The 11692-nt window shown below is 44.6% G+C and overlaps 1 protein-coding gene across 1 annotated transcript in view; it reads left to right on the forward strand.

Annotated features, from left to right (window-relative positions):
• LOC121546369 (multiple epidermal growth factor-like domains protein 11) overlaps nt 1–10479 on the forward strand; it is a 245795-nt gene extending 235316 nt beyond the window's left edge. The window contains exons 20-26 of the mRNA XM_045225292.1: nt 1–43; nt 601–840; nt 1952–2073; nt 2847–2916; nt 4777–4830; nt 7358–7567; nt 8179–10479. The exon at nt 1–43 is cut by the window's left edge and continues 86 nt beyond it. Coding sequence (XP_045081227.1) covers nt 1–43; nt 601–840; nt 1952–2073; nt 2847–2916; nt 4777–4830; nt 7358–7567; nt 8179–8390 — 951 coding nt within the window. The 3' untranslated portion in view covers nt 8391–10479. The remainder of the gene's footprint in view (nt 44–600; nt 841–1951; nt 2074–2846; nt 2917–4776; nt 4831–7357; nt 7568–8178) is intronic.
• Nucleotides 10480–11692: the final 1213 nt, after the last annotated feature.

Below are 11692 nucleotides of genomic sequence, written 5' to 3' on the forward strand. Positions count from 1 at the left end.
TGCTACTGCAGCATTGGCTACAAGGGCATCCGCTGTGACCACGGTAAGTCTGTGTGTCTGTGTCTGTGTGTGTCTGTGTGTGTGTCTGTGTCTGTGTGTCTGTGTCTGTGTGTCTGTGTGTGTGTCTGTGTGTCTGTGTCTGTGTGTCTGTGTGTGTGTCAATGTGTCTGTGTGTGTGTCAATGTGTCTGTGTGTCTGTGTGTGTGTCTGTGTCTGTGTGTCTGTGTCTGTGTGTCTGTGTGTGTGTCTGTGTGTCTGTGTCTGTGTCTGTGTGTCTGTGTGTGTGTCAATGTGTCTGTGTGTGTGTCAATGTGTCTGTGTGTGTGTCAATGTGTCTGTGTGTCTGTGTGTGTGTGTGTTTGTGCATGTTTGTGATTGCTGACCGATGTGCAAGGTGGACAGAGTTTACACTTTTGGGACTATTCTATTTGTTCCATTTTATTCGGCAAGCTTTATCCTGCACACCTCGTGTTTTTTGAGAATGTGTGATCATATCACAGCATGTATTCCATCCAGGTCTGGTGTTTTATCTGTGTATTAATGGCGATGCTGTGGTAGTGTTGACGTTTTGCGTTTCATATAAATATGTCTCTTTTCCAGCTGCCCTGATGATGGACGAGCTGAACCCCTACACTAAGATCAGCCCAGCCTTGGCATCAGAGCACCAGTCGGCGGGCGCTGTCATGGGCATCATCTTCCTCCTCCTCTTCATCGTGACCATGTTGGGGGTGGTGGTGTGGTGGCGCCGGCATCAGCAGAGAGAGAAAGGAGGGCAGCACATGGCCAGTGTGTCCTACAGCCCCGCCCTGAGGATCAGCAGCCAGGGCTACTCCCTCTCTGGTGAGACGTTCCGTCAGTCAGGGGTTTACAAATGTTTACTATGGTGTTGTTAAGTCTTTATCCACAGGACTGGACCCTCTCCGCAGCACTGTCTCTTTACAGTGTGGACTCCCTCCACAGCACTCTACCCCCCTCCACAGCACTGTACCCCCCTCCACAGCACTGTACCCCCCCTCCACAGCACTGTACCCCCCTCCACAGCACTGTACCCCCCTCCACAGCACTGTACCCCCCCTCCACAGCACTGTACCCCCCCTCCACAGCACTGTACCCCCCTCCACAGTACTGTACCCCCTCTCCACAGTACTGTACCCCCTCCACAGTACTGTACCCCCTCTACAGCACTGTGTCTTTAAATTCGGGGGTGATATAACTGAACTCTCTTTTCAGCTAGATCCTCCTCTCTCTTGCTGTTTGTGTTCTCAGCAAACTTAGCTACCTGATAAAACCTCTTCTTTTTTTTTTTTTTTTTTTACAGCCATGTATTGAAAATATCCCGATGGTGTTAGGCCTACTGCTGCTAGGTAGCTCTCTCTCTGCTCTCCCCCTCCCCTCTGTCTGTCCTTGATTGCAGGAGTGAAGTCTGGTGTGCGGGAGTCAGGGTTCCAGCTGCAGCTCATTCACCATAATCACCTCAGCCTTTAAGACCCGGTCAAACTTTCCACTCATCGTCAGATCATAGTCAAGACAACCATATATTTGGAACCTGACTCCTGCCTCCGCTTCACTCCTGCCACCACCATCCTGCTCTCCACTATCGGGCCTCTCCTTTGGACTCACCACGGACACTAGGACATTACGGTACCACACCTGCCCTGACCTGGATCTGTACCCTCCCTGTAACCTGGACTTGCTCTTCCCCATTTATTGGAAACCTGGACTATTGAACATTATAATAAACCTGTTAAAACTTCTCTGGCTTGGTGTACTTGTCTGCATTTGGGTTCTATCCAGTTAAATCATAACAGATGGAGCTGTGTGTTTTTGCGTTTGCTTGCGTGCTCGCACATGTGAGTGTGTGTGTGTGTGTGTGTATCTAGAGTCCTGTGCTGTTATCTCGTGTTTCCGTGGTGAGCAGGGCTTCAGGGTTCAGTCTTGCTCTCCTGTCTAGATTCATCTCCTACCAACAGCAACGCCAGTCGTTGTTTCACTAACCCCTCCTACCACACTATGGGACCATGCACCTACGCTGGCCACTATGCCAAGCCTGACCAGAAGACAAGGAGGGCCAAGGTGGGTGACAACGAACCTTAACTTGATTTATGCTTAGAGTACATGCATGTAACTGCCAAAATAAAGGAAACCCCGACATAAAGTGTCTTAATAGGGCGTTGTGCCACCACGAGGCAGAACGGCTTCAGTGCACCTTGGCATAGATTCTACAAGTGTCTGGAACTCTATCGGAGGTATGCGACACCATTCTTCCGCGAGAAATTCAATCGTTTGGTGTTTTGTTGATGGTGGTGGAAAACGCTGTCTCAGGCGCCGCTCCAGAATCTCCCAGAAGTGTTCAATTGGGTTGAGATCTGGTGACTGAGACGGCCGTGGCATATGGTTTACATCGTTTTCACGCTCATCAAACCATTCAGTGACCACTCGTGCCCTGTGGATGGGGGCATTGTCATCCTATGGGGGTATAGCCATGGGTAGCCAAAAGCTACTTTTGCTATGTTAATTGCTTAACTAGCTCAGGAACCACACCTGTGTGGAAGCACCTGCTTTCAATATACTTGATATCCCTCATTTACTCAAGTGTTTCCATTATTTTGGCAGTTACATGTACATTCTCCAAAAAACATGGGTCTTTTATTTGTCTGTTCGTTGTGTGCTTTTTCTCTGGAGAATAACTGGAAATGGAATTAGTTTAGTTTATTAAGATCTCCATTAGCTGTTTCACATGCAGCAGCTACTCTTTATTAAGATCTCCATTAGCTGTTCCACATGCAGCAGCTACTCTTCCTGGGGTCCACAGTCTGTCTGTCTGTCTGTCTGTGTTTCCTTCCCAGGTGAAGGACAAGAGGTTGAACAGGAATAGTGCTCCAGAGTGGGCGACCTACTATAACCTCAATGAACTGGGTATGTCTGATGACTTCCTTATAAACCCATTGTAAATACAAGTAGAATTTGGGATTGTTTAACAAAACGTTAGGAACACCTGCTGTATAGATGGCCATTTACACTGAGTGGACAAAACATTAGGAACACCTGCTGTATAGATGGCCATATACACTGACTGTACAAAACATTAGGAACACCTGCTGTATAGCTGGCCATATACACTGACTGTACAAAACATTAGGAACACCTGCTGTATAGATGGCCATATACACTGACTGTACAAAACATTAGGAACACCTGCTGTATAGATGGCCATATACACTGACTGTACAAAACATTAGGAACACCTGTTGTATAGATGGCCATATACACTGACTGTACAAAACATTAGGAACACCTGCTGTATAGCTGGCCATATACACTGACTGTACAAAACATTAGGAACACCTGCTGTATAGATGGCCATATACACTGACTGTACAAAACATTAGGAACACCTGCTGTATAGATGGCCATATACACTGACTGTACAAAACATTAGGAACACCTGCTGTATAGATGGCCATATACACTGACTGTACAAAACATTAGGAACACCTGCTGTATAGATGGCTATATACACTGACTGTACAAAACATTAGGAACACCTGCTGTATAGATGGCCATATACACTGACTGTACAAAACATTAGGAACACCTGCTGTATAGCTGGCTATATACACTGACTGTACAAAACATTAGGAACACCTGCTGTATAGATGGCCATATACACTGACTGTACAAAACATTAGGAACACCTGCTGTATAGATGGCCATATACACTGACTGTACAAAACATTAGGAACACCTGCTGTATAGCTGGCCATTTACACTGAATGTACAAAACATTAGGAACACCTGCTGTATAGCTGGCCATATACACTGACTGTACAAAACATTAGGAACACCTGCTATATAATGGCCATATACACTGACTGTACAAAACATTAGGAACACCTGCTGTATAGATGGCTATATACACTGACTGTACAAAACATTAGGAACACCTGCTGTATAGATGGCCATATACACTGACTGTACAAAACATTAGGAACACCTGCTGTATAGCTGGCCATATACACTGACTGTACAAAACATTAGGAACACCTGCTGTATAGATGGCCATTTACACTGACTGTACAAAACATTAGGAACACCTGCTGTATAGCTGGCCATATACACTGACTGTACAAAACATTAGGAACACCTGCTGTATAGATGGCCATATACACTGAGTGGACAAAACATTAGGAACACCTGCTGTATAGCTGGCCATATACACTGAGTGGACAAAACATTAGGAACACCTGCTGTATAGCTGGCCATATACACTGACTGTACAAAACATTAGGAACACCTGCTATATAATGGCCATATACAAGTTTCCTCTAAACACAGTCTGATTAATCTGTCCCTTTAACATCTCTGTAGGTGTGTACTGTGTAGACAGGCTCTTAATCTGTCCCTTTAACATCTCTGTAGGTGTGTACTGTGTAGACAGGCTCTTAATCTGTCCCTTTAACATCTCTGTAGGTGTGTACTGTGTAGACAGGCTCTTAATCTGTCCCTTTAACATCTCTGTAGGTGTGTACTGTGTAGACAGGCTCTTAATCTGTCCCTTTAACATCTCTGTAGGTGTGTACTGTGTAGACAGGCTCTTAATCTGTCCCTTTAACATCTCTGTAGGTGTGTACTGTGTAGACAGGCTCTTAATCTGTCCCTTTAACATCTCTGTAGGTGTGTACTGTGTAGACAGGCTCTTAATCTGTCCCTTTAACATCTCTGTAGGTGTGTACTGTGTAGACAGGCTCTTAATCTGTCCCTTTAACATCTCTGTAGGTGTGTACTGTGTAGACAGGCGCTACAGCTCCTACCATGAGCAGTATTACAGAGGTAGAGTATGAGACTCAACTATGTCCATTATAACAAGGTCCTAATGAAGAGGACCGTCCCATATAACATAGTTGTTGTCTGTGTTACCCAAAGACTTTCCTGCACTGAAGTGTGTGAGTGCATGTGTGCTGTGCGTATGTTTGTGTCAGAGTATGTCAGCGGAGCAGAGCTGGAGTGGAGCGAGGAGCGGAGCATGCCCAGTTTGACTGGAGCGCGGAGCGAGTTTCCCAAAGGCTGGAGCGTCGGCGTTCTCGCCCGCTCCAATTTCACTCCAGTACCGCTCCAGTAGCGCTGGGCGTGCCCGGCCCAGCATGCATTTGTAGTCTACTTGTGCGCTGCTATAGCCCCTTGCTTTAGCTACTGTCATGGAGTTCACTAAATATTGTCATAAAGAAACTGATAAAACACACAGGTGCTGAATCACTTACAAAGATGAGGACCAAGAGCAAGAGAGGGAGTGCGGTAGATAACTAAGTGTGTCATTGTAGCAAAGTATTTATAAACAAGAAATCAGATGTCTTAAAAGTTTCGTTCATTTTCGTTCTATTATCTATACAATAGGCTGTCATTGATTTGAGGACAGCTTTGCACACTCTTGGCATTTTCTCAACCAGCTTCATGAGGAATGCTTTTCCAACAGTCTTGAAGGAGTTCCCACATATGCTGAGCACTTGTTGGCTGCTTTTCCTTCACTCTGCAGTCCAACTCATCCCAAACCATCTAAATTGGGTTGAGGACAGGTGATTTGGTCATCTGATGCAGCACCATCACTCTCCTTTGTCAAATAGCCCTTACACAGCCAGGAGGTGTGTTTTGGGTCATTGTCCTGTTGAAAAACAAATGATAGTCCCACTAAGTGCAAACCAGATGGGATGGCGTATCACTGCAGAATGCTGTGGTAGCCATGCTGGTTATGTGTGCCTTGAATTCTAAACAAATCACCGACAGAGTCACCAGCAAAGCACCCCCACACCATCACACCTCTTCCTCCATGCTTCACGGTGGGAACCACACATGCGAAGATCATCCATTCACCTACTCTGTGTCTCACAAAGACACGCCGGTTGGAACCAACAATCTCAAATTTGGACTCATCAGACCAAAGGACAGATTTCCACCGGTCTAATGTCCATTGCTCGTGTTTCTTGGCCCAAGCAAGTCTCTTCTTCTTATTGGTGTCCTTTAGTAGTGGTTTCATTGCAATAATAAGACCATGAAGGCCTGATTCACGCAGTCTCCTCTGAACAGTTGATGTTGAGATGTGTCTGTTACTTGAACTCTGTGAAGCATTTATTTGGGCTGCAATCTGAGGTGCCAGTTTCATCATAGCGCTTGATGGTTTTTGCGACTGCACTTGAAGAAACGTTCAACGTTTTTGAAATGTTCCAGATTGACTGACCTTCATGTCTTAAAGTAATGATGGACTGTCGTTTCTCTTTGCTTATTTGAGCTGTTCTTGCCATAATATGGACTTGGTCTTTTACCAAATAGGGATATCTTCTATATACCCTCCCTACCTTGTCACAACACAACTGATTGGCTCAAACGCATTAAGAAGGAAATAAATTCCACAAATTAACTCTTAAGAAGGCACGCCTGTTAATTGAAATGCATTCCAGGTGACTACCTCATGAAGCTGGTTGAGAGAATTCCAAGAGTGTGCAAAGCTGTCATCAAGGCAAAGGGTGGCTACTTTAAAGAATCTCAAATATAAAATATATTTTGATTGAGCGGGATTTCCGACCGCTCCTCTCCGCTCACATACTCTGGTTTGGATATAAACCGATGTGTATGAGCTGATGTGTGTGCATAAACCTCTGTGTGTTTTGACCTCTGTGTGTCTCTCTCTCCACAGGGCACGCTTTTGATCTCCTCCTCCTCTGTATGTGTTCCTTCCTCCTGATGGTTTCACACACTCCTCTCTCCTCCTCTCCTCCAGTCTCTAACTAACACACTCCTCTCCTCCTCTCCTCCTCTCCTCCTCTCCTCTCTCCTCCTCCTCTCCTCCTCTCTTCAAGTCTCTAACTAACACACTCCTCTCTCCTCCTCCTCTCCTCCTCTCTTCAAGTCTCTAACTAACACATTCCTCTCTCCTCTTCTCCTCCTCTCCTCCTCTCCTCCTCTCCTCTCTCCTCCTCTCCTCTCTCCTCCTCTCCTCCAGTCTCTAACTAACACACAACCTCATAAGTAAACCCACTTATTTTGTATTGAAATGCTTTATACAGTGAAATGCTACTAATACTGTGAATGCTGTGTCCTGTGTCATTTATCCTGTACTCTGTGGGTTTTCAAATATGTATTTTACACAGGTTGTCAGTGGATAATAGTTTTTACTTGTCTTACCTCCTGGGCTAGAATGGTAATGTTATGTTGTATTGGTCTCCCAATGTTGATATGATGAATGCGTTGAAAGGCTGACAGTGTCATCGCTGATGTCAGAATCCTTAACTAACAGATAACAGAATAACAAGCCCCTTTGTAAGTGTTCTTTCTTCCTGCTTCTCTGTTTGTTCTTTCTCTCTGTCAGACTACATGAAGGGTTCGCTGTCCAGCACCTGCTCTCTGAACAGTGAGAACCCCTACTCCACCATCAATGACCCACTGGCCGTGGCCTGTAAACACTCAGAGAGCAGCTATGTAGAGATGAAGAGTCCTGCCCACCAGGAGACGTCCTACTGCTCCTCTGCTGTAGTCACCACCGCCACACACACCGCCAGTAAGAACGTCTATGACGTGGGTGAGTTATAGGGGGATGTAGGGTCATCGACGTCCCCTTAGCTCTGGACGAGTTGAGATCATGAGGAAGATGAATTAGTTTTTCTTGTTTAACTGACTGGCTATCTGTCTGTTGTCTCGGTCTGTTGTGTCTGTCTGTTGTCTCTGTCTTTGTCTCTCTGTCTGAGGGGGTTATTGTGGAGGGCACTTGTATGAAGTGTTTGAATGATCACTTTTGGATTTGTCAGAAAAGTTAAAACCTCTCTATCCCTCCGTTCCCCTATCTCTATCCCTCCATTCCCCTATCTCTATCTCTCCATTCCCCTATCTCTATCCCCCCATTCCCCTATCTCTATCCCTCCGTTCCCCTATCTCTATCCCTCCATTCCCCTATCTCTATCCCTCCATTCCCCTATCTCTATCTCTCCATTCCCCTATCTCTATCCCTCCATTCCTCTATCTCTATCCCTCCATTCCCCTATCTCTATCCCTCCATTCCCCTATCTCTATCTCTCCATTCCCCTATCTCTATCTCTCCATTCCCCTATCTCTATCCCTCCGTTCCCCTATCTCTATCCCTCCGTTCCCCTATCTCTTTCCCTCCATTCCCCTATCTCTCCATCCTCCCTTTAGAACCCATGGTGAGCGTTCTCCAGGATTCTAAAGGTGTGGTGGTTCCCACGTACCCTCAGAACCCTTACGACCTCCCCAGGAACAGCCACATCCCCAGCCACTACGACCTGCTGCCCCTGAGACACAGCCAGAGCTACAGCCCCACACACAGCCAGGGCCACAGCCACCACAGCCCACCCCTGCCCGGCAGCCCCACCAGCTCCCTGCTATAGACTGACCACTCCCTAACGCTGGGCCACGACCTTTGACCTATGACTTACTTATGGGTCATGGGCTGCTCCACCTGGGGTTGCGGATAAAGACTGTATTGTGACTATAGAGACAAAGTACCAGTGCAACATCATTGTTGTGGACATGCTAGAAGATATACCAACAGAACCTCTGTGTGGACTCACTGCTGTGTGATACTGGATAATGCATACTGTAATATATTACAGCCGTTTGAACTGTCTGAGGAAGACACTGGGGAGTCTAATAACTACTGGAGAGGTGTGGCACCCTCTTTGTTTACACTCTGGCTCGGTGGAGGGGACACACACACACACACACACACACCCTATGAAACAGACCAGTGGAGTCATGAACACAAAAGATCATGGACATCTATATAGTCATTTCTGGCTCAATGATTCTATTCCATGCTGGGATTCCATGCTGGTATTCCATGACTGGGTGACCAGAGAAGCAACCAGGCTGCCCATAGAGGAGGACAAACCACCAGGAAGCAACCAGGCTGCCCCATAGAGGAGGACAAACCACCAGGAAGCAACCAGGCTGCCCGTAGAGGAGGACAAACCACCAGGAAGCAACCAGGCTGCCCCATAGAGGAGGACAAACCAACAACTGTCTCAGATGAGACCAGCTTGGAGCATCACCAAAAGGGCATTAGATCTGCCCGTCTATCAGGCAGTGGACTGGAGAAGGAATACGAGACAGTCATTATGGGACCTGAATGGGGACTGACTGGGCTTGGATTCACTATTCTATTGTATATTGATATCGGCCAGCAACACAGCTACCACTCATATAACTGCAGATGAAGGAGAGGAGACAACGAGAGTTCCTAGACAAACCAGGATTGGATTAAATTAGGCACCAAAGTCTTTGAAAGAAGACAACGGGTTGAAACAGGGAGGGACTACCTTTCCGTTTTTCCGTTGCAAAAACGTTTTGCTATGGTGTGCACTAATGAACACGACCCATGGTTATATACTGTAAAAAACAAACAAACAAAAAAAACAACTACGCTTAACTTCTACAACTCGCTGTACGTGTAAATGTTCGGTATTTTTACACATCTTCGCTTATTTTCATGTTTACATTTTTAAGATCCTTAACGGGTCCATATTTTCTCTCGGAAAAGTTATCTTTTTGTATTTATTGTGTATAAAGTTAAGGAGTGGTAGTGACGGTAGTGGTAGTGACTTTATGTTGTGTAAAGCTAGTAAATGTGCATGCCAAATGATGACTCTAAGTATAGTAGTTTACAGAGAATAGCCTAATGTCATTGTTGAACCATTTGGTACAAACTAACTGTTATTTCATAGACTTTACCCATATTTACCCACTGCCCTCTTTGAACATGGGAATGAATCCTAGTTGAACTGTCTTTACAAGAATCTGCAATGACATTAAGGAAAAGAGAACTGTTTAGAAGTATTGATGCTGCCAAAATGAGGGTACGTGGAAAATATACTGTAAATTATGAAGTTCCATTTCCAAATGTAGAACCATTGTAGAGAAACCGGTTAATATTTGTGAACGATGCACATCACCATTTTAAGTTATAATAACCCTGTAATAACTAGATACATACTCACACCCTGTACACAATCCAACATGATAACGACAGAACTATTACATTGATCTCCAACTCTACATGGATATTTCACCACCTCAGCCAATAGCAATAACATGACATGTTCATAACAGGCCCGATTCAGACTTGCGATAAGTCAACGTGTCCATGTTAAGTCTACTTATCTCAAGTCTGAATCGGTCCCAACATGAGCAACAGGACAATCATACACAGACAGTAATGACTCTGTTTTTTTTTTCCCTCATGGATTTGTTAGTTGATATTTCTCCTCATAAGGAGACGGGTACGTCCCAACTTGCACCCTATTCCCTTTATAGTGCAACCAGAGCCCTGGTCAAAAGTGGTGCACTATAGAAGGACTAGGGTGCCATTTGGGACACAGTCTAGAATTCCCATAGTCTGTTGTAACCTAGTAGTACCCAAAGCTGCTTGACTGTTTCTCTGTTAAAGTGTTAACTTCAATAAAGATGCCATAGCTCAGGGCTACGGGGAGTATTGTCTTGTCTGGGGGAGGCAGGTAGCATAGCAGTTAAGATTGTTGGACCAGTAACCGAAAGGTCGCTGGTTCGAATCCCGAGCCGGTTAGGTGAAAGATATATTGAGCAGGGCATATAACCCTAGTTGCTCTGGATAAAAATGTTGTCTCTACCGTGACTTACTGCTCACCAGGGTTGGGGTTGGCTGTGAAACCTATTGTTCTTCTCTGTATTCAAATTAATTTTTTTTGTCTTGACATGTTCAAATAACTCAAGCATAGATCGGCAACTTTTTTTTCCTTCTAATTTGGCACACAGACACTAGAGCCCATGAGTAACTTGGTCAAAAAGAATGGCACCGACTGGCCTATAGGTGGCACTGTTATAAGCAGTCTCACTTAAACCCTCATATGCGTCGCCCCGTTTAACCTAGAGACTTTTTAAAAAAAATATGCACAAATTTGTAAGTCGCTCTGGATAAGAGCGTCTGCTAAATTATGTAAATGTTAAAACTTTGTATGTAGGTGTTTTGACTCATGCTGAACAAATTTGCCTCAAGGACCCATAAGGTCCGCCAGCATAGATTTTTCTCCATCTTGGACATTTTCGAGAATGTTCGGGGAAAAAAACGTATTCTAAGTCCAAATAACACAAAATTGGGTATGTATGGTATATTATCTTAACTTAGTTTGACTAAGGGGTTGGTTATGAGATGGCTGAGGTATTGATAAATCAGGAAACATTTTAGGGTCATCAAAGCCATTACCATGATGAACCATGTTAAGTTTGATATCTTTAAAAAATAAGGAAACTATTAACAATTAACTTTTTTGACCATGTAACACTAATGCTTAAAATAATAATAAAACATCTACTTCTCATGGACTAAAAGTCAGATTCACTCCAAATGTGGTCTTTGGACTCACCACAATAGTCCCCAAAGAGTTTGGGAAAATAACGTTGATGCATTCAAAGATGGCCACACTATACCAGTAGATGCATATTAGCACATATGCTAATATGCAAAAAGATGCAAAAAAAGATGCAAAAAATCTTCTTCTCATGAACCATATTCGAAATGTAGGCCCATGGTAGATATGTTAGTATGAGAAAAGCTGAGGGATTGGTGGAAAGATGGCTGAGCTATTGACAAATCAAAAATCTGATTTTAAACAGTTTCCATTTAAACCACTGTAAATCCACTCCACAGTGGCCTATC

Source organism: Coregonus clupeaformis, chromosome 15 (assembly GCF_020615455.1).
Source record: "Coregonus clupeaformis isolate EN_2021a chromosome 15, ASM2061545v1, whole genome shotgun sequence".
NCBI classification, from domain to species: Eukaryota; Metazoa; Chordata; class Actinopteri; order Salmoniformes; family Salmonidae; genus Coregonus; species Coregonus clupeaformis.